A 26,222-nucleotide genomic window follows, 5' to 3' on the forward strand; every position below is an offset into this window, starting at 1 on the left:
ACATATCTCTATCACATACTGGTCATGTTCCCAAGTAATTATTCTCTTATCTGTACTGCAAATTGTATAGGAAGATAGTACGAAGCGCTGACGCTATCCGCCATTAGATTGATGACATATTAGCATTGCACTATTTATTGATAAAGTATTGATAGGCCCAATGTGCACAACACCTTGAGATGACAACTGCTATCAGTAGACATATAGTGCTTTCATTTAGGTGTTACCAGAGGCGGTTACTCGACCTTAAACAAATTAAAACAAAAAGCTGCAAAATGAATTTGTGCACAAATTTCAAAACTGCTATTTCTGCTCTGCTGCTAATTCTTTTTCTTCTTTCATTTCCATCCTTTTGCTCCTCACCTAGATTACATATATTCTTCTGTTGCCTCTAGCTTGTTTCCTTCTCTAACCGTTCTATATTACCTGTTCTCTCGCTGACACTTTCTGTATTTTTGGTTTCACAAATAATGGCAAACTTGTCATGTTTCATTAAGGAATGTGTTAGGTAACTGCAGAATCTGCTGGGTGACCTTGTTTTAAGCAAATAGGCTGAGTCTGTAAAGCTTTTTCTTCCTTAAAGGGCTGTGAAATCATACTTTTTTCATGATTCAGATAGACCATACATTGATAAATAACTTTCCAATTTGCTTATATTATCAATATTGCTTCATTCTCTTGGTATTCTTTGTTGAAAGAGGAGCAATGCACTACTGGGAGCTATCTGAACATATCGGTAAGCAGCCATTGAGAAGAGGCATATATTTGCAGCCACCAATCAGCAGCTAGCTTCTAGCTCCTGAGCCTACCTAGATATATGACACACATGAACTAGCAGTGTTTAGCTGTAAAAATTGTCAAAATGCATTCAGACAAAGAATACCAAGAGAACAAATCACATTTGATTATTAAAGTAAATTGGAAACGTGTTTAAAATGACATGCCCTATCTGAATCATGAAAGTTTAAATTTGAATAGACTGTCCCTTTAAACAACTTTCCAATGTACTATTATTTAATTTGTTTCCTTCTCTTTGTATCCTCTGTTGAAAAGCATACATAGGTAGGCTCAGGAGTAGCAATGCACTACTTGTAACTAGCTGCTGATTGTGCTGATTGGTGGCTGCACATATATGCCTCTTTTCATTGGCTTACCCAATGTGTCCAGCTAGCTCCCAGTAGTGCACTGCTGATCCTTCAACAAAAGTAGAGAATGAAGCAAATTAGATAATAGAAGTACACTGGAAGGTTGTTTAAAACTGTATGTTCTATCTGAATCATGAAAGAAATATTTTGGGTTTCATCTCCCTTTAACTTTTCAAATATTGATCTGTATAGGCTTCAGTAAATTGCTCCACAAGATATCACTTATTACTAGGGTGACCATATTGCCGCTTTAAAAAGGGACACATATGAAAAATACATATGTCAGGGTTCTTATACAAACCATTTCTTAAAACAGCCCTAACATATGTATTTTTCATATGTGTCCCTTTTTAAAGCGGCAATATGGTCACCCTACTTATTACAGTCAACTTGCGTATTCTAGAAATTAAAAATGTTCTGTATTCATTTAAAGTTTTATTATTCAAACATTTATAACTGTTGTGTTTAGAGCCAATGAATGTATAGTGTTAAGGACAACGTAATAAAGGTGAAGTCAACATGCCCTTTCCTGCCTGTGTTAGCTACTTCTTCTCACTCTCTATTAGGTTTCCATATAAGCGATATTCTGACTCATGTCTCTGTAACTGTCCCAGCTGCTGCACTCCACCCAAAATCCATCCCAAAGGACTGGGCTATGGTCTCTCCATCACAGGTCAGGTAAGCCTTGGAAATACTTTATCGCCCATGGGAATGGTGCCTGGAGATGGCGAATGCCGGTGGGATGCATGTCCACCTCAGTTCTGCTTGCGCATTTTGCTCTTTCTGAAGCCTGCCTGTTACAATTGCATTACGTTTTATAACTCTTGCTTGAGCATTGTGGGAGTTGAGTGACACCTTCTATGTAATAGAGACGGATGACCAACATCCATACTTGTTCTCTCACTGTGTGCTCTATGGCTCTGTATCTCAACTCCAGTCCGCAAGTACCCATAACAGGCCATAGTTTCATGATATCTGAAATAGAGCACAAATGAAATAGTCATCTGATCAGTAACCATGGTTACTAACCTGCTCTCACCCGTCATCTGATTAGTTCACCTGTGCTCTGATTAAGATATCATGAAAATCTGGCCAGTTAGGGGTATTTGAGGACTGGAGTTGAAAAACACTGCTCTATGGCACAGTATATGAAGATGACACAATTTAATCCCTTTGGGGTGCATTATTGCTTTGGAGATTGATCTGATCGAAATATATGTATACACTAACTGCTTATATAACCTTCCCTATTAACCTATATAGCTTTTCTCATTCACAATATTTTTAAAGGGAAAGTAAATACTTTGATATTCCAATATAGAATGCTTAATTTGTCATATTCTTTCATTATTTATTGTCCCTTTTCTTGTAATTTGAGTCTCAAATATAGGAATTTTCCAGTCCTAAAAACTGAAAGACCCTAAATTGCTGTTTATCATTACTGATGAAGCCAAACAATGAATATTTTGTTTACACAATGACAGCAGTGGCTTCTCCAGTTATGTAAAGGGGTTGGTGGAGATTGGTCATTGAAAAACAATTTCAGCAAACAAGGGGTTAATTTGTTCTTATACATTTCCGACTCTGCAGATATGTTATGTGTTTGTGGACTGAAGAAATAAAATCTGAAATTACAAGGTGTTTACTGTCCCTTTAAGGGCTAAAATACTAAAACAAACACTTTTTAAATCAACAACTAGACATGTGCGTAGCAGAGAAATTTGTTTCGGTTCGTTGCAGACCGATTCAGATTTTTTTCGAATTTCGTTTCGGATCTATTAGAATTTGGATACGTTCCAATGTATTAGTTTCGGCTTCATTCGAATTCGAAAAAATTTGGATGTATTCATTTCGGATTCGATTTGTAAAGTCGGAAGTTCGGTATGTTTTATGTTGATTCAGATGTTTCCAAGTTACACAAACAGAATTATTTCCCTGTTCTATCTCACTAAATTAAATTTTTATACTGAATAGTGATTATAAATTTAATTTTTATACTGAATTGTGATTAGTCCATAACCATTCGAATGTAACAAATAAATCCAAACTAATTCAGATTTATTTACCTGATAAATGCATTTGGATTAGTTTAGTTTCGTTGCTAGGGTAATTTGGAAATTCTAATTGTTTTGAATCTCCGAATTTGGCGAATTCATCCGAATTTTGATTCGGAACGAAAAAAAACGCACATGTCTTTCAACAACCCATGAATCTCTTTAATGTGCAGTTCATATAGCCATTATCTATAATAAGTCTTAAAAAATGTACCTAACAAAAAAATAAACCACACATCTGCAGTAAAATATATTGGCACTAATTCTGTCCTCCTATACACTTTTTATATTAAACTGCGTCTGGTAAAAATATGTAATTTAATCGTTTGTTAAATTTTTTCTTTTCATAACATGTATAAGTTGTTTTCCTACTGAATCACCTTAAAAATTAGAAATTCAAGGGATTCATATATTTTAAAGAGACATGAAACCCCCAAAAATTGTTTCATGATTCAGATAGATTCATAACATTTTAAACAACTTTCCATTATACTTCTATTATCAAATTTGCTTCATTCTCTTTTTATCCTTTGTTGAAAGAGCAGCAGCACTACTGGGAGCTAGTTGAGCCACTGACATATACATATATGTTCAGCCAAATTAGGAAGTTCTTTAAAAACATAATTTATGCTTACCTGATAAATTTATTTCTCTTGTAGTGTAGTCAGTCCACGGGTCATCCATTACTTATGGGATTATATCTCTTCCCCAACAGGAAGTTGCAAGAGGATCACCCAAGCAGAGCTGCTATATAGCTCCTCCCCTCACATGTCATATCCAGTCATTCGACCGAAACAAAACGAGAAAGGAGAAACCATAGGGTGCAGTGGTGACTGGAGTTTAATTAAAAATTTAGATCTGCCTTAAAAGACAGGGCGGGCAGTGGACTGACTACACTACAAGAGAAATAAATTTATCAGGTAAGCATAAATTATGTTTTCTCTTGTTAAGTGTAGTCAGTCCACGGGTCATCCATTACTTATGGGATACTAATACCAAAGCTAAAGTACACGGATGAAGGGAGGGACAAGGCAGGAACTTTAAACGGAGGGAACCACTGCCTGAAGTACCTTTCTCCCAAAAATAGCCTCCGAAGAAGCAAAAGTGTCAAATTTGTAAAACTTTGAAAAAGTGTGAAGTGAAGACCAAGTCGCAGCCTTGCAAATCTGTTCAACAGAAGCCTCATTTTTAAAGGCCCAGGTGGAAGCCACAGCTCTAGTAGAATGAGCTGTAATTCTTTCAGGAGGCTGCTGTCCAGCAGTCTCATAGGCTAAACGTATTATGCTACGAAGCCAAAAAGAGAGAGAGGTAGCCGAAGCCTTTTGACCTCTCCTCTGTCCAGAGTAAACGACAAACAGGGAAGAAGTTTGACGAAAATCTTTAGTTGCCTGCAAATAGAACTTCAGGGCATGGACTACGTCCAGATTATGCAAAAGTCGTTCCTTCTTTGAAGAAGGGTTAGGACACAATGATGGAACAACAATCTCTTGATTGATATTCCTGTTAGAAACTACCTTAGGTAAGAACCCAGGTTTAGTACGCAGAACTACCTTGTCTGAATGAAAAATCAGATAAGGAGAATCACAATGTAAGGCAGATAACTCAGAGACTCTTCGAGCCGAGGAAATAGCCATCAAAAACAGAACTTTCCAAGATAACAGCTTAATATCAATGGAATGAAGGGGTTCAAATGGAACGCCTTGCAGGACGTTAAGAACTAAGTTTAAGCTCCACGGCGGAGCAACAGTCTTAAACACAGGCTTAATCCTAGCCAAAGCCTGACAAAAAGCCTGAACGTCTGGAATTTCTGCCAGACGCTTGTGTAGAAGAATAGACAGAGCAGAAATCTGTCCTTTTAACGAACTAGTGGATAAGCCCTTTTCTAAACCCTCTTGTAGAAAAGACAATATCCTAGGAATCCTAACCTTACTCCATGAGTAACTCTTGGATTCGCACCAATACAAATATTTACGCCATATCTTATGGTAAATTCTTCTGGTAACAGGTTTCCTGGCCTGTATTAAGGTATCAATAACCGACTCCGAGAAGCCACACTTTGATAGAATCAAGCGTTCAATCTCCATGCAGTCAGCCTCAGAGAAATTAGATTTGGATGGTTGAAAGGACCCTGAATTAGAAGGTCCTGCCTCAGAGGCAGAGACCATGGTGGACAGGACGACATGTCCACTAGGTCTGCATACCAGGTCCTGCGTGGTCACGCAGGCGCTATCAGAATCACCGATGCTCTCTCCTGTTTGATCTTGGCAATCAGTCGAGGAAGCATCGGAAATGGTGGAAACACATAAGCCATGTTGAAGACCCAAGGGGCTGTCAGAGCATCTATCAGCACCGCTCCCGGGTCCCTGGACCTGGATCCGTAGCAAGGAAGCTTGGCGTTCTGGCGAGACGCCATGAGATCCAGATCTGGTTTGCCCCAACGATGAATCAGTTGAGCGAAGACCTCCGGATGAAGTTCCCACTCCCCCGGATGAAAAGTCTGGCGACTTAGAAAATCCGCCTCCCAGTTCTCCACGCCTGGGATGTAGATTGCTGACAGGTGGCAAGAGTGAGACTCTGCCCAGTGAATTATCTTTGAGACTTCCAACATCGCTAGGGAACTCCTGGTTCCCCCTTGATGATTGATGTAAGCCACAGTCGTGATGTTGTCCGACTGAAATCTGATGAACCTCAGAGTTGCTAACTGAGGCCAAGCTAGAAGAGCATTGAATATTGCTCTTAACTCCAGAATATTTATTGGGAGGAGTTTCTCCTCCTGAGTCCATGATCCCTGAGCCTTCAGGGAATTCCAGACTGCGCCCCAACCTAGAAGGCTGGTGTCTGTTGTTACAATCGTCCAATCTGGCCTGCGAAAGGTCATCCCCTTGGACAGGTGGGGCCGAGAAAGCCACCATAGAAGAGAATCTCTGGTCTCTTGGTCCAGATTTAGTAGAGGGGACAAATCTGAATAATCCCCATTCCACTGACTTAGCATGCACAATTGCAGCGGTCTGAGATGCAGTCGCGCAAATGGTACTATGTCCATTGCCGCTACCATTAAGCCGATTACTTCCATGCACTGAGCTACTGACGGTGTGGAATGGAATGAAGGGCACAGCAAGCATTTAGAAGTTTTGATAACCTGGCCTCCGTCAGGTAAATTTTCATCTCTACAGAATCTATAAGAGTCCCTAGGAAGGGAACCCTTGTGAGTGGTAATAGAGAACTCTTTTCCACGTTCACCTTCCACCCATGCGACCTCAGAAATGCCAGATCTATCTCTGTATGAGACTTGGCAGTTTGAAAACTTGACGCTTGTATCAGAATGTCGTCTAGGTACGGAGCCACCACTATGCCTTGCGGTCTTAGTACCACCAGAAGTGAGCCCAGAACTTTTGTAAAGATTCTTGGAGCCGTAGCTAACCCGAAGGGAAGAGCTACAAACTGGTAATGCCTGTCTAGGAAGGCAAATCTTAGGTACCGATAATGATCCTTGTGAATCGGTATGTGAAGGTAGGCATCCTTTAAGTCCACAGTGGTCATGTACTGACCCTCTTGGATCATGGGTAGGATGGTTCGAATAGTTTCCATTTTGAATGATGGAACTCTTAGGAATTTGTTTAGGATTTTTAAGTCCAAGATTGGTCTGAAGGTTCCCTCTTTCTTGGGAACCACAAACAGATTTGAATAGAATCCCTGCCCGTGTTCCGTCCGCGGAACTGGGTGGATCACCCCCATTAGTAAGAGGTCTTGTACACAGCGTAGAAACGCCTCTTTCTTTATTTGGTTTGCTGATAACCTTGAAAGATGAAATCTCCCTTGTGGAGGAGAAGCTTTGAAGTCCAGAAGATATCCCTGAGATATGATCTCCAACGCCCAGGGATCCTGGACATCTCTTGCCCAAGCCTGGGCGAAGAGAGAAAGTCTGCCCCCCACTAGATCCGTTTCCGGATAGGGGGCCCTCTCTTCATGCTGTCTTAGGGGCAGCAGCAGGTTTTCTGGCCTGCTTGCCCTTGTTCCAGGACTGGTTAGTTTTCCAGCCCTGTCTGTAACGAGCAACAGCTCCTTCCTGTTTTGGAGCGGAGGAAGTTGACGCTGCTACTGCCTTGAGGTTACGAAAGGCACGAAAATTAGACTGTTTGGCCTTTGATTTGGCCCTGTCCTGAGGTAGAGTATGGCCCTTACCTCCCGTAATGTCAGCGATAATTTCTTTCAAGCCGGGCCCGAATAAGGTCTGCCCTTTGAAAGGAATATTAAGCAATTTAGATTTAGAAGTCAGGTCAGCTGACCAGGATTTAAGCCATAGCGCTCTGCGCGCTTGGATGGCGAATCCGGAGTTCTTAGCCGTAAGTTTGGTTAAATGTACGACGGCATCAGAAACAAATGCGTTAGCTAGCTTAAGTGCTTTAAGCTTGTTCATAATTTCATCCAATGGAGCTGTGCGAATGGCCTCTTCCAGAGACTCAAACCAGAATGCCGCCGCAGCAGTGACAGGCGCAATGCATGCAAGGGGCTGTAAGATAAAACCTTGTTGAACAAACATTTTCTTAAGGTAACCTTCTAATTTTTTATCCATTGGATCTGAAAAGGCACAACTATCCTCCACCGGGATAGTGGTACGCTTAGCTAAAGTAGAAACCGCTCCCTCCACCTTAGGGACCGTCTGCCATAAGTCTCGTGTGGTGGGGTCTATAGGAAACATTTTCCTAAATATGGGAGGAGGGGAAAAAAGGCACACCGGGTCTATCCCATTCCTTGCTAATAATCTCTGTAAGCCTTTTAGGTATAGGAAACATGTCAGTACACACCGGTACCGCATAGTATCTATCCAACCTACATAATTTTTCTGGAATTGCAACCGTGTTAAAATCATTCAGAGCCGCTAATACCTCCCCTAGCAATATGCGGAGGTTCTCAAGCTTAAATTTAAAATTAGAAATCTCTGAATCCAGTCTCCCTGGATCAGATCCGTCACCCACAGAATGAAGCTCTCCGTCTTCATGTTCTGCAAATTGTGATGCAGTATCGGACATGGCTCTCACATCATCAGCGCGCTCTGTCCTTAACCCAGAGCTATCACGCTTGCCTCTTAATTCTGGCAATTTAGATAATACTTCTGTCATAACAGTAGCCATGTCTTGCAAAGTGATTTGTAAGGGCCTCCCTGATGTACTTGGCGCCACAAAATCACGCACCTCCTGAGCGGGAGGCGAAGGTACTGACACGTGAGGAGAGTTAGTCGGCATAACTTCCCCCTCGTTGTCTGGTGATAATTTCTTTGCATGTAAAGACTGACTTTTATTTAAAGTTACATCAATGCATTTAGTACACAACCTTCTATGGGGCTCCACATTGGCCTTCATACATAGTGAACAAACAGATTCATCTGTGTCAGACATGTTTAAACAGACTAGCAATGAGACTAGCAAGCTTGGAAAATACTTTTCAAATAAATTTACAAGCAATATAAAAAACGCTACTGTCCCTTTAAGAAGCACAAAAAGCTGTCACAGTTGAAATAACAATGAACCAAATTAGTTATAGCAACCAAATTTTCACAGTAAATGTATTAAGTTAGCAAAGGATTGCACCCACCAGCAAATGGATGATTAACCCCTTAATACCCAAAAACGGATAACAATTTAATAATTAACGTTTTTATCACAGTCAAACACACTGTCACAGGACTGCAGTGACTGATTACCTCCCTCAAAATGAATTTTGAAGACCCCTGAGCTCTCTAGAGACGTCCTGGATCATGGAGGATGAAGTAGGAAGATTGTGACTGAATTTTTACTGCACAAAAAAGCGCTAAAATAGGCCCCTCCCACTCATATTACAACAGTGGGGAAGCTCAGTTAACTGTTTCTATGCAGAAACAAAAGTTAGCCATGTGGTAAAAATCATGCCCCAATAAGTTGTATCACCAAGTACCTCACAAAAACGATTAACATGCCAGTAAACGTTTTGAACATACATTTTAAAAGTTATGAAGTGTTATTAATAAGCCTGCTACCAGTCACTTTTACTGCAGTTAAGGCTCACACATTACTTCAGTATTAACAGTATTTTCTGAGTCAAATTCCATTCCCTAGAAAAATACTTCAGTGTACACACACTCATCAGCCTAATACCAGTCGCTATCACTGCATTTAAGGCTGAACTTACATTACATTGGTATCAGCAGTAATTTCTCAGTCAATTCCATTGCTTAGAAAAATAATTTACTGCACATACCTCGTTTGCAGGGGGGCCCTGCATGCTATTCCCCTTTTCTGAAGTTAGCTCACTCCTCAGAATGTGCGAGAACAGCCAGTGGATCTTAGTTACGTCTGCTAATATCATAGAAAACGCAGGCAGATTCTTCTTCTAATGCTGCCTGAGAAACAAACAGCACACTCCGGTGCCATTTAAAATAACAAACTTTTGATTGAAGAAATAAACTAAGGTTAAAAACACCACAGACCTCTCACAACGACCTATCTTTAGTTAGGTTGCAAGAAAATGACTGGATATGACATGTGAGGGGAGGAGCTATATAGCAGCTCTGCTTGGGTGATCCTCTTGCAACTTCCTGTTGGGGAAGAGATATAATCCCATAAGTAATGGATGACCCGTGGACTGACTACACTTAACAAGAGAAAGTGTATATTCTATCTGAATCATTAATTAACTTTACTGCCCCTTTAATGCATCTCTCCCAGACGTCCTTTATTTTAAGGAAAATCCAAACTGTAGTTAAAACTATATACCTTTTTATATATTTTACATATATACTTACAATGGTTTGACTCATTAAAAGTAGTCTTTTTATCCTGTTTTTCAGAAGTATATGAAAGCCTAGATTAAAAAATACAGTAAAAAGAAATAAACTGCATGGTAAAGATAATCAAAAGTACAACCAGATCGATACATTTGATACAAAATGTTCATAACACATAGAATATAGCCTGCAGTATTCAGTGTACCACTGTAGAGGAAACAATTCAATAAAAAATAGCTTTAACCATGAAATGAAAATATGCAGTATTGATTGAGAGAGGTGAGATATTAATGTAGATCAGGTGTAGTAATGCAAGTTGTCAATAGCTATTTACAATTATGTTTTAAAGGAATATGAAACCCAAACATTTTCTTTTATGATTCTGATATAGCCATGGGCATCTACAAGAAGGGCCACCCCCCCTGGATTTTTCTCTCCACCAGGAGTACAAATTGCAGTGGAAAAAGACAATTGAGTGTGATTTTTTTTCTTTTACTCCCCCTAAATTTAGCTCTGTTTTAGAGTAAGAAGAACAGTATTCTGGGAGTTATATAGCATTCTGGAATTTATAGTTCTCTATTTTACTCTCATTATTGGTATTCTGCAGTTCTGGACTCTAATTCCTAGCATGCATTGTACAGTGGAGGGTAGTGAGCTTCCTGAAAATCAGAAAGTCTTGTATGAGGTCATGCCTCTCCTCCATGCTGTGTTTATATGTGACCTAGACAATGGGGAAGAATTGTCTGACCCTTTACCCAGGTTTATATATTTATTAGCATGGTTAGACCTTCTGCACAAGTGGTAGTGGGAGGAACCAGTGATCTTAACCTATGCACCATGACTTCCATATTATATACAGGTGGCCCTCGGTTTATGCCGTTTCAGAATAACAACCTTTTTTTTAGTCATGTGACTGCTATTGAAAAGCAAAGTGCACTAATTAAAATAGTCCGTAGGTGGAGCTGTCCGCTTGTTTTGCAGCAAATATATGCAACTTAACTGCCTTAAATTGATCTGTGTGCACTGATCAGACCAGATCTATCAAGCAAAATTTAGCAGACACTTCCCTATTATCTTCCTGTCCAGCTGCTTGAGATGAGGGTGCCTAACTGCTTATTAATCACTGCAGATTGAAATGCATAGAATAGGTGCAGACCCAATATTATCTAACATGCTAACAATGCAGAGAACTGATTGCAGAAAAATGCAAGTAAAAAAACATTTTTGTTTATTAAACTTAATTTGATGATGATGCAGTCTGTTGTGTAATTATTTTATTAGGTGATGTTTAGCAAATGTTTTTGTTCATTAAACTTAGTTTGATGATGATACAATCTATATTATTAGGTTTATAATGCTGTTTAGCATTTAAAGTCTTCATTTCAAAGCTTTAAAAATAATGTATTAGGTGTTACTTATGACAATTTTGAGAGGGTCCTGGAACCTAACCCCCTCACTTCCAATTGACTTACATTATAAACTGGGTTTCAATACAACGGTTTCGATTTACAACCATTCCTCCTGGAACCTAACCCCAGCGTAAAATGAGGGCTACCTGTGTATATATAATTCCACTCCCACTACCCTTTTACCAGCAGCAAACAATAGTGTACCTCATTAATGGCAATGTGGTATGAGTTTAACACTTTTTGTGCAGAGTCCTCCTACTCACATACTGGAATAGTTTGTTAAAAGTTTTGCCAATAGAACAAAAAGAGAAATATACATTTTGCATATTTGTCTTTTGTTTTTCTGTATAATGCAAAAAAATAAATAAGCAAGACACAAAATAAATTAATAAATACAACTATATGCAACTTCTATTTGCATTTATAAGGATTCTGGATAAAGACATTAAAGGGACACTAAACCCAAAAAAATTCTCTCATGATTCAAGTAGAGAATACAATTTTAAACAACATTCCAATTTATTTGTATTATCTAATTTGCTTCAATCCTTAGATATCGTTTGCTGAAGAAATAGCAATTCACATGTGTGAGCCAATCACACGAGGCATCTATGTGCAGCAACCAATCAGCAGCCACTGAGCCTATCTAGATATGCTTTTCAGCAAAGTATATCAAGAGAATTAAGCAAATTAGATAATAGAAGTAAATTAGAAAGTTGTTTAAAATTGTACTCTCTTTCTAAATCTTGAAAGAAAAAAAATGTGTTTCATGTCCCTTTACTTTTATTACACACAACAAAGAAATATATAAATGTGAATTAAAGTTTAGCAAATAGCAAATACAAAATTGATAGTGTACTAGTAAAGTATTAAGCTTCTTCCTGGGACTATTAGTATTTTGGGATCATTTTCAACCACTGAATTTATATACATATTTTTTTATTGTCAGGATACATCTAAATTTTTGCCCCCCCCCCCCCCCGGAAATATTTCTGGTGACACCCATGGATATAGCATGCAATTTTGAACAACGTAGTAGTGCTGTGCGATATGGAAAAAAAATGATCACCATTATTTGATGAAATATTTTTTAAACATACATTTTGCATTCAAAAATGCATTTAATTGTTCAAAACAGTGGCTTGTTCCCTTTGCAGTTTACACTGCAGACTGAATAGGTGGTAGAGTTATACGCTCGCAGCAAGAGCTGCTGGTGCAACGCCGCCCCCTGCTGACTCGCGACCAATAGGCCGCCAGCAGGGAGGTGTCAATAAACCCGATCGTACTCGGTCGGGTTGATTTCCGGCGATGTCTTTGTGACCGCTGCTTCATAACTGCTACAGGCTCGCCAGAAACACAGGGCATCAAGCTCCATTCGGAGCTTGATAAATATTCCCCAGAGTCTATGATTTTGTAAAGTTCGCCAGTGTGATCTACTTATACATGTGTTAAATGGATAGTAAAGTCAAAATTCATATTTCATGATTCAGACAGAGCATTGCAGTTTAAACAACTTTTCAATTTACTTCTATAATATAATTTGTTTCATTCTCTTGGTATCCTTTCTTGAAAAGGATACCTAAGTAGGCTGAGGAGCAGCAATGCACTAACGTTCAGCTACCGATTGGTAGCTGTGCATAAATGCCTCTTGTCAATGGCTCACCTGATCTGTACAGCTAGCTCCCTGTAGTACATTGCTGCTCCTTGAACAAAGGATATGAAAGAATGAAACAAAATTGATAATTGAATTAAACTAGAAAGTTATTTAAAATTATATGCACCATTTAAGTCATGAATAAAGATTTGGGTTTCATGTCCCTTTAAGTGTTGAAAAATCAAAAATCTGAGTTTCCTTGTGAAATTAACCTTGGTTATACACAGGGACTAATATTAAGCCGAATCAACTTTTTTAAAAAATGTATGCCACTGTAGTAGTGCAGAATATACTTATACAAACACAATCTATTACTTCTGGGAGTCCACAATCCATTACTCCTGGGAATTACACTCCTGATCAGTGGAAGGAGACAGAGGGGAGGGGGGAGAGAGGCAGGGGAGGGAGAGAGAGAGACACAGGGGAGGGAGAGAGACACAGGGGAGGGTGAGAGAGACACATGGGAGGAAGGGAGAGAGAGAGAGAGACATGGGAGGGAGAGAGATACACAGGGGAGGGAGAAAGAGAGAGAGACACAGGGGAGGGAGAGAGAGACACACACAGGGAAGGGAGAGAAAGAGACACAGGGGAGGGAAAGAGAGAAAGAGAGACACACTCACAGGGGAGGGAGAGAAAGAGACACGGGGAGGGAGGGAGAGAGAGAGAGTGACACAGGGGAGGTAGAGAGAGAGACACAGGGGATGGAGAGAAAAACACACATAGGTGAAAGAGAGAGAGAGACACACACAGGGAGGGAGAGAAAGAGACACAGGGGAGGGAGAGAGACACACATGGGAGGGAGAGAGAGAGAGAGAGAGAGAGAGACAGGGGAAGGAGAGAGAGAGACACAGGGGAGAGAGAGAGAGACAGGTGAGGAAGGGAGATAGAGAGACACATAGGAGGGAGGGAGAGAGAGATACAGCGGAGGGAGAGAGAGAGACACAGGGGAGGGAGAGAGGGGGAGAGACACATGGGGAAGGAGAGAGGGGGAGAGACACAGGGGAGGGAGGGGGAGAGACACAGGGGAGGGAGGGGAAGAAACACTGGATGTGGGAGGGGGAGAGACCCATGGAAGGGAGACACAGGGGAGGGAGGGAGGGAGAGAGACCAGGGGAGGGAGGGAGAGAGACCAGGGGAGGGAGGGAGGGAGGGAGATAGACACAGGGGAGGGAGAGAGACACAGGGGAGGGAGAGAGACACAGGGGAGGGAGGGAGAGACACAGGGGAGGGAGACCAGGGGAGGGAGGGAGGGAGAGAGACACAGGGGAGGGAGAGAGACACAGGGGAGGAAAGGAGATAGACACAGGGGAGGAAGGGAGAGAAACACAGGGGAGGGAGGGAGTACAACCAAACAGAAATAAACAAATTCATGCTGAAAGTGATCCCCCTTACTAAAGGTATATGGATTGTAGAGTGTCAGTTTCTGAAGTCAGCAGTGGTACCATTACCAAGCAAATTGAGGATATACCTTTAATCTGCACCTCTCCATGTCTCCTGTGCCCGGCGTTAGCTTTGCTAGTCATGGTGACACTGACTTGTAATTTACTGACTGAGCTACATTGTGTTTGAGCACGTTACCTGCACTCCTCCCTCTGCACATGCACAGATGAATTTGTCTAGCCATAATGTCATCCCTCCAGAGTCTGGACACTGGATCATCTACAAAACATTTATGCAAAGAAAAAATTGGTGTATAATGGCCCTTTAAGAGGGAACTCGCAGTTCCCTGTCGATGTGGGAGGTTTCCCGAATTCTGACTTGGGCAAAGAGCAATTCCTGCATAATTTCTGCAGTACATATTCCAGGGGTGAGCAATTAGGAAGCAGATTTTCTGTTACTAATCCCATCATCCAGTGGTATGGTCTCTTCATCTGGAATTCTTTGTGGATCTGTGGAGTCTTCCAGAAATCGATCAGAACGTTTCTTATTTAAACAACAAGTTCTCCAGATACGTTGTGAGGTCCTGGGAACTTCATGCAGAGTTTGTAGATGCTCTAGTAGCTCCTTGGTTGTTTCGTCTGTCCTACATTTTTCCACCTCTTGTTCTGTTACCAAGAGCCAGGATCAAGCAGGAGATGTCATCAGTAATCCTGATCACTCCAACATGGCCTTGCAGAACTTGGTTTGTGGATCTGGTGCAAAAATCCAGTTGTCTGCCTCTTCCTTTGCATCACAACCTTCTGTCTAAAGATCTGTTTTTTCATAGGATCTAAAATCTCTAAACTTGATGGCTTGGAGATTGAACACTTAGTTTTAAGGGAGAGAGCTTTTTCTGATTCTTTCATGATATTGTTGTTTCCTCTTTTTGTCCTAATCTAAAGAACTCTAAGGGGAGGATTCTTCATAATTTGGATGTGGTCTGAGCTTTGAAAGTTCTATTTGCAGGCAACTAAGGATTTTAGACAGTCTTCTAACTTGCTTGTTCATTGTTCTGGTAGCAGAAAGGGTCAGAAGGCTACTGCCATTTCCTTAGCCTCTTGGTTAAAGTTTTTGGTTCATAAAGCTTACTTGAAAGTGAGTCAGTCTCCTCCAACATGGATTACTGCCCATTCTACCAGATCAATTTCTACTTCATGGGCCTTTAAAATGAGGGTTCTGTTGATAACATTTACAAGGCAGCTACTTGTTCTTCCATACATACCTTTACTAAATTCTACCATTTTGGTGTTTTTGCTTTTTCTGAAGCAGCTTTTGGTAGGAAAGTTATTCCGGCAGTTGTTTCTTAGCATTAAATATTATTGTTTATATATTTTTTATGCATTGAAGAAAAAACATAAATATTTGATCTATATTTTGTCCTGCCCTTATTACTCATGGACTCCACAACTTGGGTACCCAGGAGTAATGGATCGTGGACTTCTGCCACCTTTATAAAAGAAAATATAATTTGTGGTTACCTGATAAATTAATTTATTTCATGGTGGTGAGAACTATTCAATAACCCACCAATTATTTTCACTATTTTGATTGGGGGATTTTTCTGGTGGCAGCTCAAGTATGCATCTTTTTCTTGCTTGGCTATATGTCAGTCTAGTTTCCAGTAAGGTAGGAAAGGTTTCAAGGGATCTTGAAGTTTTGGGAATCTTTGTTTTCTCTTATTGTTCAGGAGTGTAATTCCCAGGAGTAATGGATCGTGGTCTATCACCACCATAAAATAAATTAATTTATCAGGTAAGCATAAATTATATTTTTTTACATTTCTTTTAACCTTAACACATGGGGGCCGAATTATCAAGCTCCGAATGGCCCTGTTTCTGCGCGAGCCTCCAGGCTTGCGCAGTTATGAAGCAGCAGTCTAAAGACCGCTGCTCCATAACTTGTCCGCCTGCTCTGAGGCTGCGAACATCAATCCGCTCGATCCTATACGATCGGGCTGATTGACACCTCCTGCTAGCGGCCGATTGGCTGCGAATCTGCAGGGGGCGGCATTGCACAGACAGTTCACAAGAACTGCTTGTGCAATGATAAATGCTGACAGCGGATGCTGTTGGCATTTATCGATTTGCAGCAGACATGATACGCTACATCGTATTATGTCCGCTTGCACTTTCATAAATCGTCCCCATACTCTCTTTGCTGGCTAAGAAAAAAAATGTAAAACTACACAACTGTCTTGAGATCTGTTTATCACCAGTAAGATATATATTGGTTAATCTAGTTCCACCTTTTGTGTGCATCTGTCCTAGAGGCTCTGTTTTTCATATATCATGCAACATAGCTAATAACTAAATTTATTTATCTTACTGCTTAAAGGGACATAATACTCATATGCTAAATCACTTGAAACTGATGCAGTATAACTGTAAAAAGCTGACAGGAAAATATCACCTGAGCATCTCTATGTAAAAAAGGAAGATATTTTACCTCACAATCTCCTCAGCTCAGCAGAGTAAGTTCTGTGTAAAAAGTTATACTCAGCTGCTCCCAGCTGCAGGTAAAAAAAAATAAAAAAAATGAAGAAATGAACAGCAGCCAATCAGCATCAGCAGTGCTGAGGTCATGAACTCTTACTGTGATCTCATGAGATTTGACTTATCTCTCATGAGATTTCATAGTAAAGTTCCTTTACCTGATTGGTGAAATAATATGAGAGTTCACGATGCTCATCCCTTCAGATGTCCCAGGACAGACACACTAATATGCTGCTTAGAAATCCCTTACAATGGGAGGTGGCTACTGAGGAACTTTTGAGGTAAAATATCTTTCTTTTTTACATAGAGATGTTCAGGAGATATTTTCTAGTCAGCTTTTTACAGCTATGCTGCATCACTTTCAAGTGTTTAAACATTTGGGTATTATGGCCCTTTAATTTTGGGTAAAATCCTTCATCTCTTAAGCTTATCACAGCTAAAAGTAAAGGATTAGAAAATAATGCTATTTGTATAGCATTGCTAAATAATAAAAATATTAGGCACATGTATTCAGCAGTTTCGTTAGCTGCTGAATGCAGAAGATGTCGGCCGCTCACAGAATTCATTTTTTTTCTAAGCCAGATTTCTTCTTGTGAAAGTGAAACACACTAGAAATCTAGCTGCGGAAAGAACCAAATTCTGCGAGCAGCCACCTTCGTATTCATTCGGCAGCTAATGAAACGGCCTAATGCACATGCCTATAATATATTCTTCTCTTGAGAAGTGCTAACAATGCTTTAATGCTTACAAAGTAGATTTAAAATGTAACGAAACTACCAGCAACTGCATGTTTAAAAAAAAATGATCCTCAAGGATCAAATGCTCATTGGCTGATTAGATTAACTCCCACCACTCTGGTGTGCTGATTAAAGATGCTTCCGCAAACAGAAAAGCAAATGTTTAGTTTAGTAAACACATTACCTTTTTTTAATTGTAGTGAAGTATGTGAGGTCTATTGGATGCATTAAAAAAAGCAAAAATAACGCTATAATTCCGTTACTATAGAAGAAATAAATTTCCTGTTAAATGTTTATATATATATATAACACTATAAATATACAAATTGTAATGCCTTTTATATCATGTTCTTGATTTTTGCGAAATGCCATGACGCAAGTGATTGCTATATCAGTTAATAAACTTTCATAAATTTCTAATTAATTGATCAATATTAGTATTTTAACCATTTAAAGGGATGTGATACCCACAATTTTCCCTTCATAATTTAGATAGAGTGTAAAATGTAAAAAAAAAAATTCTTACAGTATTCTCTTCGTCCTTTGTTGAAAAGCAGGTATGTAAAATAAGGAGTGTACATGTATATAGAGCACCATATGCCAGAAGATTTGCAAGAATGCTTTTAACCCCTTAATGACCATGATGTACCATGTACGTCGCTGGTCGTTAAGGGTTTTCTTGTTTATAATAGCGCATGTCCTGGCGCAAACGCAGGGCCCTTTCTCCTCCCTTTTGGTCACGGGAAATAGCCAGCAGCGAGACCGCACTATTAATAACTCAATCCCCCTAGGGGTTAATAGTGTTATACAGTTGCAAGAACACTATATGGCAGCAGTGTTTTCATAAGCTGGTGTACTATAGTGCTCCAGATACATGCATGTGCACGCTACCTACCTAGGTATCCTCTTCAACAAATAAATCATTTTGGAATAAAGCATATTTGACAGTACAAGTAAACTGATTTTTTTTTTTTTTAATGATATGCTCTATCTGAACTATGAAAGAAAATTCTTGTGTTTCATATCCCTTAAAGGGCTAGAAGGGCCTATTGATTTGGACAAAAGTATATCAAACAGTGTAGTGTAGGTTTTCGCAAATATTGTAATATTATTGTCTTGTATTTGTCTGTTTATGATGTACAAGTTGTAAAGTTTTGAAAACCCACCACTGACTCTAGGATTCCTCTGCTCCCAGATAAAAGGGGAGATTAACCACCATTCCGGGGCCACATGCGAATCTGTGTTCAGCGAGGCGGAATCTCACGCTGTAGAAGCCTTGGATCTCCCTGGCTGTTTCAGGATGCGCAGTCACAGCTACCTCCGTGCTATCCAGGCTGGCTGTTCCCAGGATGACGACTGCATCTCTGTGTTCTCCATGTCTGCCCCTACAGGACAAGTCCTTTCCAGCAGCATCCTGAAGCCCAACACTTGTAAATGTAAGTGTTCCTTTTACACTGGCGCACACACGGCCCTTGTACATTTGACAGCGTTTTGTTACTATCAGTTCTACAGGGGATTTCTGTCTATACTACATACCATAGATCAGATCTGTTTGCTTTCTTCCCTTCAATTCACACTGTAGTTTTCACTTGTGTCCCATTTTCTTTATATCTTTTACCTTTGTCATATATATATATACATTTTTTTTTTACTCTTTTGTATATTTTGTCTTCTCCCTCTTGACCTCCCCTCTATCCTCTCTCCCTTTTGTATTCCTTTCACCTCCCTCCCTCTCTCTATCTCGTTCTCTCTCTCTCCTTCTATCTCACACTCTCACTCATTTTTACAGCTCTGGAGAGAAAATGCATTTTTGCTCTTGATATGGACAAGCATATGAGGTAGATTTATTATATGTCGGACGGACATGATCTGCTGTAGCGGATCATGTCCGCCCGGCATCGCTAAATGCCGACAACATACGCTGTGGACATTTAACATTGCACAAGCATTTCTGGTGAATTGCTTGTGCAATGCCGCCCCTTGTACATTCGTTGCCAATCGGCCGCTAGCAGGGGCTGGGTGTCAATCATACCTATCGTATATGATCAGGATGATTGCTTTCCGCCACCTGAAGTCTTGTGCGGTAAATTGGTCCCTATGTGTGTAGCAGCCTAGCAGGCAGTCACCAACCTATGCTCCTGCACAGGAGCAAAAGTACATTGCCACTGTAAAGAAGACTTTAACTATGTGTTTAATAGTGTGATAGGATAATGCTTTAAGATATTAAAGCATATTACTTTTGTACCATAATGTCCCTTTAAAAAAAAAAAATTGCCTATTTCTGATAGCTACATACACTTTAAAAAACAAACAAACAACATGAACAAAACATAGTGGCACAATAGATTTTCTATTATTAAATTTGTTTCATTCTTTTGGTATCCTGTTGAAGGAGCAACAGTGCACCATTGGGAGCTAGCTGAAGATAAATGGGGAACTAATGACAAGAGGCTTATATGTGCAGCAAGCAAATTAGCAGCTAGCTCCCAGTAATGCATTGCTGCTCCTGAGCCTTAGATTCTTTTCATCTAAGGATACCAAGAAAACAAAGCAAATTAGTAAATAGAAGTAAATTGGAAAGTGGGTGTAAATCACATGCTCTGTCTAAATCATGAAAGAAGAATTTTGGTTTTCATGTCCCTTTAACTGCTTATGCCAGTGATGGTGATCCTTGGCACTCCAGATGTCTTAGAACTACATTTTCATTGATGCTCAACTGAACTGCAGAGTGCCTAAGCATTATGGGAAATGTATTTCTGAAACATTTGGCGTGCCAAGGTTCAACGTCACTGGTTTATGCTAATAGATGGTTGTATAATTTTTCTTCAACAGAGAATTTTAGCAGCTAACAGTCATATTGTAGAATGGATAAACAAAGCTATATAGCTCAATTACTAAGTATGTTTACATTTTTAAAGAGTTCTAATTGTGATGTGAACAAAAATACCAAAAAATAATGATCAAAACAAATACTCAATAGCATTTTCTTCAATACAATAAATGTAACTTCAAACTATATTTCACATTATATTTTGACAGAAAATGAAGCTTACAAATGTACTGTAGTTTCATATCTGATTAGGGAGATACTTCCAGGAAAGAAAGTTTTCAGAAGCCTCTTCCATATACCTAAATTTCCCCAAAGCTTTATTTGTATTTGTATTTCCTTGTAGAGGTTGAAAAATGGGAACTCTGCACCCCATGTTTTGTAATGATAACATTTTTGAAGCCCAGATAATATTTTGTGCAACCCCTGGCAGATTCAGATTAGTTTTGGCTCTAGATTGAAGGCACCAGCTGGCAGAAACCTTTGTTCTTTTTCACATAGACTGTAACAGGAAATTATTCTTTTCGCTAGTTGCAATAAAATATGGAGGTACTAATTAATGAAGCTTTACTGTGCTTCATTGAGTTTGTTACGCATGATTACTCCCAGCTTTAATGAAGAAAAGGAATAGAACCTTGGAGTTGCAGCAAGTTTCAAGCTATCGTTTAACAGCATGAATCTCCCCATAATTCCCGCTCTAGCGTTAACTGCGCTAGAAGTGATTTGCACGTGTCAGGTTGTGCTCTTATTACAAGTTGAAAGTAAACTGTTTTCGCTTGCGTGCTAAACCAACAAGCGGAAAAAGCCAAACTTACAATATTGCTCACGTGATAACGTATTCCCCCATAGAAGTCAATGGAGCAAAAAAAGAGGGGGGAAAACGCCCTACCCGCGCAATCTCAAGTGCGCTAACCAGACATGAAAATATAAATATTTCAGATAGCAATGTTCTTCACATTGCAGAATATGTTCTATTTATTCTTAAATACATATTTCTACATATATCTGATGTTATTTTGGTAAAATATATATCTATACCTCTATTTATATATATATATATATATATATATATATATATATATATATATATATAAAAAATTATATATATATATATATATATATATATATATATGTATAGATATGTAGAGTTATAGGAATATATATTTAAAAATACATAGAACATATACCCCTATTTGCAGAACTTTGGAATGTGAAATAATTACAGTGCATACACAGTTAGAAATGAAATGTGAATATTGCATAATATGTTTTATATGTTTTCATCTACTTTACTGCAAAGGGCTCCAATGCATATATATATATATATATATATATATATATATATATATATATATATATATATATATATATATATCAATACAACATTTTGCATAGGAAATTAGCACATATAGGCAAGTTTCCTACTTGCTTTTGAAATTATATATGTATACATATGTATTTATATGTGTATATATGTCTGTAAATACATATATACACATATAAATACATATAAATACATATATACACATATAAATACATATAAATACATATATACACATATAAATACATATAAATACATATATACACATATAAATACATATATACACATATAAATACATATAAATACATATATACACATATAAACACATATAAATACATATAAATACATATATACACATATAAATACATATATACACATATAAATACATATAAATACATATATACACATATAAATACATATAAATACATATATACACATATAAATACATATATACACATATAAATACATATAAATACATATATAAACATATAAATACATATATACATATATAAATACATATAAATACATATATACACATATAAACACATATAAATACATATAAATACACATATACACATATAAATACATATATACACATATAAATACATATATACACATATAAATACATATAAATACATATATACACATATAAATACATATAAATACATATATACACATATAAATACATATATACACATATAAATACATATATACACATATAAACACATATAAATACATATGAACACACACACACACACATATATTTTATATATACATACATACATACAAATACATGTATATGTATGTATCTCTATGTTAAAGTCTTATACCTGCCTTTTTTCCCCCTAGCACCTGAGACCTTATATCTTTGAGCCCTTATAACTTTTTATTGCAATTTTTTTTTAAACTTTTTTTACTAGTTTTATTATGAGTGTAACTGTACTTTTAAATGTATTTTTGATGTGTTTTGTGGCACTTTTTTAACTTGCGTAACAGTTAAACATTGCTCTGAATTGCGGAAATCATTCTAACGTAAATCGCGATTGTGCTCACGAGTTCCCATTTACTTTCAACTTCTAATTCAGGCAGACTTTAATTCACAGGCAAACGGCTCGCTTGCAAACGATATTGCTCCTCTCGTAAATTTAGCCCTTAGTGACTTGTGTATAAAAAAATCTAGCCAATGATTTTGCCTGTATTTTTAAATAAATGCATTAGTTATATTTTAGAATACTTACAAATATTTATTTGAGACAACTTAATAGTAAATGGTATAAAATATATATATATTTTCAGACTGTAAAAAATTAAGAGCGTTTTTGCTTTCTGCTCAGAACTGCAACAAAAATCTAATCACACCCAAGAAAGACCTTTTCAGCCCATCCAACGACACTGCAATCGGAATTTAAATTATAGTTATTTCAGTTTGTTTTTTTGACACACATTACTATAAGATAAAATACAAACTATGAATTCTAAAGTACGTAACTGAACTACATGTAATGAGCATTTTATTCACTTATTCATGCATGTAAACCCTAATAATAGCAATTGTTACATGAAAACAAATTGAAATAGCTGCAATTTAAATTATTGCTAAGTTTCTCACAAAATAGAAGGTCTAAAGAATAAAACTCACCTTATAGCCTGGAAATATATAGAACACATCTGAGTGTGCTATATGGTTTTTACCTTTATTCAAGAAACCTAGCAGAGTTCTTGAATTTTAATAAAGCAGCTTATTTTAAAGACAAGCTTTAATGGTTCATTGTGTTCCCTTGAAACAGATAAGGGATATCTTAGTTATTACCTTGAAGGAAACATTAGAATAAAGGATATAGAAAAAAGCTGTGTATAAATTGTTTATACGATTAAATATGCTACTATCTACTCATGCATAGTCTAGTTTACCTTCTGATAAGATTATTAGGTAATCATATTACTATACACTTCTCCCCCCCCCCCCCCATTCTACACCAGTGTGAAGCGTTTCTGCTTCTATGTTTAAAGGGACAGTCTAGTCCAAACAAAACTTTCATGATTCAGATAGGGCATGTAATTTTAAACAATTTTCCAATTTACTTTTATCACCAATTTTTCTTTGTTCTCTTGGTATTCTTAGTGGAAAGCTTAACCTAGGAGGTTCATACGCTAATTTCTTAGACCTTGAAGGCCGCCTCTTAAGAATGCATTTTAACAGGTTTTTCACCACTAGATGGTGTTAGTTCATGTTTTTCATATAGATAACACTGTGCTCATGCACGTGAAGTTACCTGGGAGTCAGCCATCACTGATTGGCTAAACTACAAGTCTGTCAAATAACTGAAATAAAGGGGCAGTCTGCAGAGGCTTAGATACAAGATAATCACAGAGGTAAAAAATATATAAATATAACTGTGTTGGTTATGCAAAACTAGGGAATGGGTAAAAAAGGGATTATCTATCTTTTAAAACAATAACAATTCTGGTGTAGACTGTCCCTTTAAATTGATATTGAAATGAATGGACATATGCATTTATGCAGAACCAATCCTCTAGGATCAGTTGTTTACTGGCTGATAAGAACAACCCCTACAGATTTATCGATGGGCATAGAGCCAAACCTCCATAAGGATGAAAATAAAAATAGTTTTAATCAGGGGAATATCCTCTTTTCTATGTGACAAAGAAAAGAATGATTTTAGTGTTGTGAGATTTTGTGCATACAGTTGCAAGAAAAAGTATGTGAACCCTTTGGAATTATATGGATTTCTGCACAAATTGGTCATAAAATGTGATCTGATCATCATCTAAGTCACAACAATAGACAATCACAGTCTGCTTAAACTAATAACACACAAAAAATTAAATGTTGCCATGTTTTTATTGAACACACCATGTAAACATTCACAGTGCAGGTGGAAAAAGTATGTGAACCCCTAGACTAATGACATCTCCAAGAGCTAATTGGAGTGAGATGTCAGCCAACTGGAGTCCAATAAATGAGATGAGATTGGAGGTGTTGGTTACAGCTGCCCTGCCCTATAAAAAACACACACCAGTTCTGGGTTTGCTTTTCACAAGAAGCATTGCCTGATGTGAATGATGCCTCGCACAAAAGAGCTCTCAGAAGACCTACGATTAAGAATTGTTGACTTGCATAAAGCTAGAAAGGGTTATAAAAATATCTCCAAAAGCCTTGCTGTTCATCAGTCCACGGTAAGACAAATTGTCTATAAATGGAGAAGGTTCAGCACTGCTGCTACTTTCCCTAGAAGTGGCCGTCCTGTAAAGATGACTGCAAGAGCACAGCACAGACTGCTCAATGAGGTGAAGAAGAATCCTAGAGTGTCAGCTAAAGACTTACAAAAGTCACTGGCAAATGCTAACATCCCTGTTAGTGAATCTACAATATGTAAAACACTAAACAAGAATGGATTTCATGGGAGGATACCACAGAGGAAGCCGCCGCTGTCCAAACAAAACATTTCTGCATGTTTACAGTTTGCACAAGAGCACCTGGATGTTCCACAGCAGTACTGGCAAAATATTCTGTGGACAGATGAAACCAAAGTTGAGTTGTTTGGAAGAAACACACAACACTATGTGTGGCGAAAAAGAGGCACAGAACACCAACATCAAAACCTCATCCCAACTGTGAAGTATGGTGGTGGGGCATCATGGTTTGGGGCTGCTTTGCTGCGTCAGGGCCTGGACGGATTGCTATCATCAAAGGAAAAATGAATTCCCAAGTTTATCAAGACATTTTGCAGGAGAACTTAAGGCCATCTGTCTACCAGCTGAAGCTCAACAGAAGATGATATTGCAACAGGACAATGACCCAAAGCATAGAAGTAAATCAACAACAGAATGGCTTAAACAGAAGAAAATATGCCTTCTGAAGTGGCCCAGTCAGAGTCCTGACCTCAACCCAATTGAGATGCTGTGGCATGACCTCAAGAAAGCGATTCACACCAGACATCCCAAGAATATTGCTGAACTGAAACAGTTCTGTAAAGAGGAATGGTCAAGAATTACTCTTGACCGTTGTGCACGTCTGATCTGCAACTACAGGAAACGTTTGGTTGAAGTTATTGCTGCCAAAGGAGGTTCAACCAGTTATTAAATCCAAGGGTTCACATACTTTTTCCACCTGCACTGTGAATGTTAACATGGTGTGTTCAATAAAAACATGGCAACATTTAATTCTTTGTGTGTTATTAGTTTAAGCAGACTGTGATTGTCTATTGTTGTGACTTAGATGATGATCAGATCACATTTTATGACCAATTTGTGCAGAAATCCGTATCATTCCAAAGGGTTCACATACTTTTTCTTGCAACTGTATATACCCTAGCGTGCATTTCTGTTTTAAAGAGGAAAAATAAGCTATGGGGAGGGGAAATTATTTACAAGGGAGGAGCC

General features: G+C 38.3%; 1 protein-coding gene across 1 annotated transcript in view; it reads left to right on the top strand.

Annotated features, from left to right (window-relative positions):
* The window catches only part of DLGAP3 (DLG associated protein 3), a 283,019-nt gene that overhangs the window by 70,997 nt on the left and 185,800 nt on the right, over nucleotides 1-26,222 (top strand). The window contains exons 3-4 of the mRNA XM_053707071.1: nucleotides 1,712-1,823; nucleotides 18,866-19,100. Of these exons, the coding sequence (XP_053563046.1) occupies nucleotides 1,712-1,823; nucleotides 18,866-19,100 (347 nt within the window). The remainder of the gene's footprint in view (nucleotides 1-1,711; nucleotides 1,824-18,865; nucleotides 19,101-26,222) is intronic.

This window comes from Bombina bombina, chromosome 3, assembly GCF_027579735.1.
Source record: "Bombina bombina isolate aBomBom1 chromosome 3, aBomBom1.pri, whole genome shotgun sequence".
Classification (NCBI taxonomy): Eukaryota; Metazoa; Chordata; class Amphibia; order Anura; family Bombinatoridae; genus Bombina; species Bombina bombina.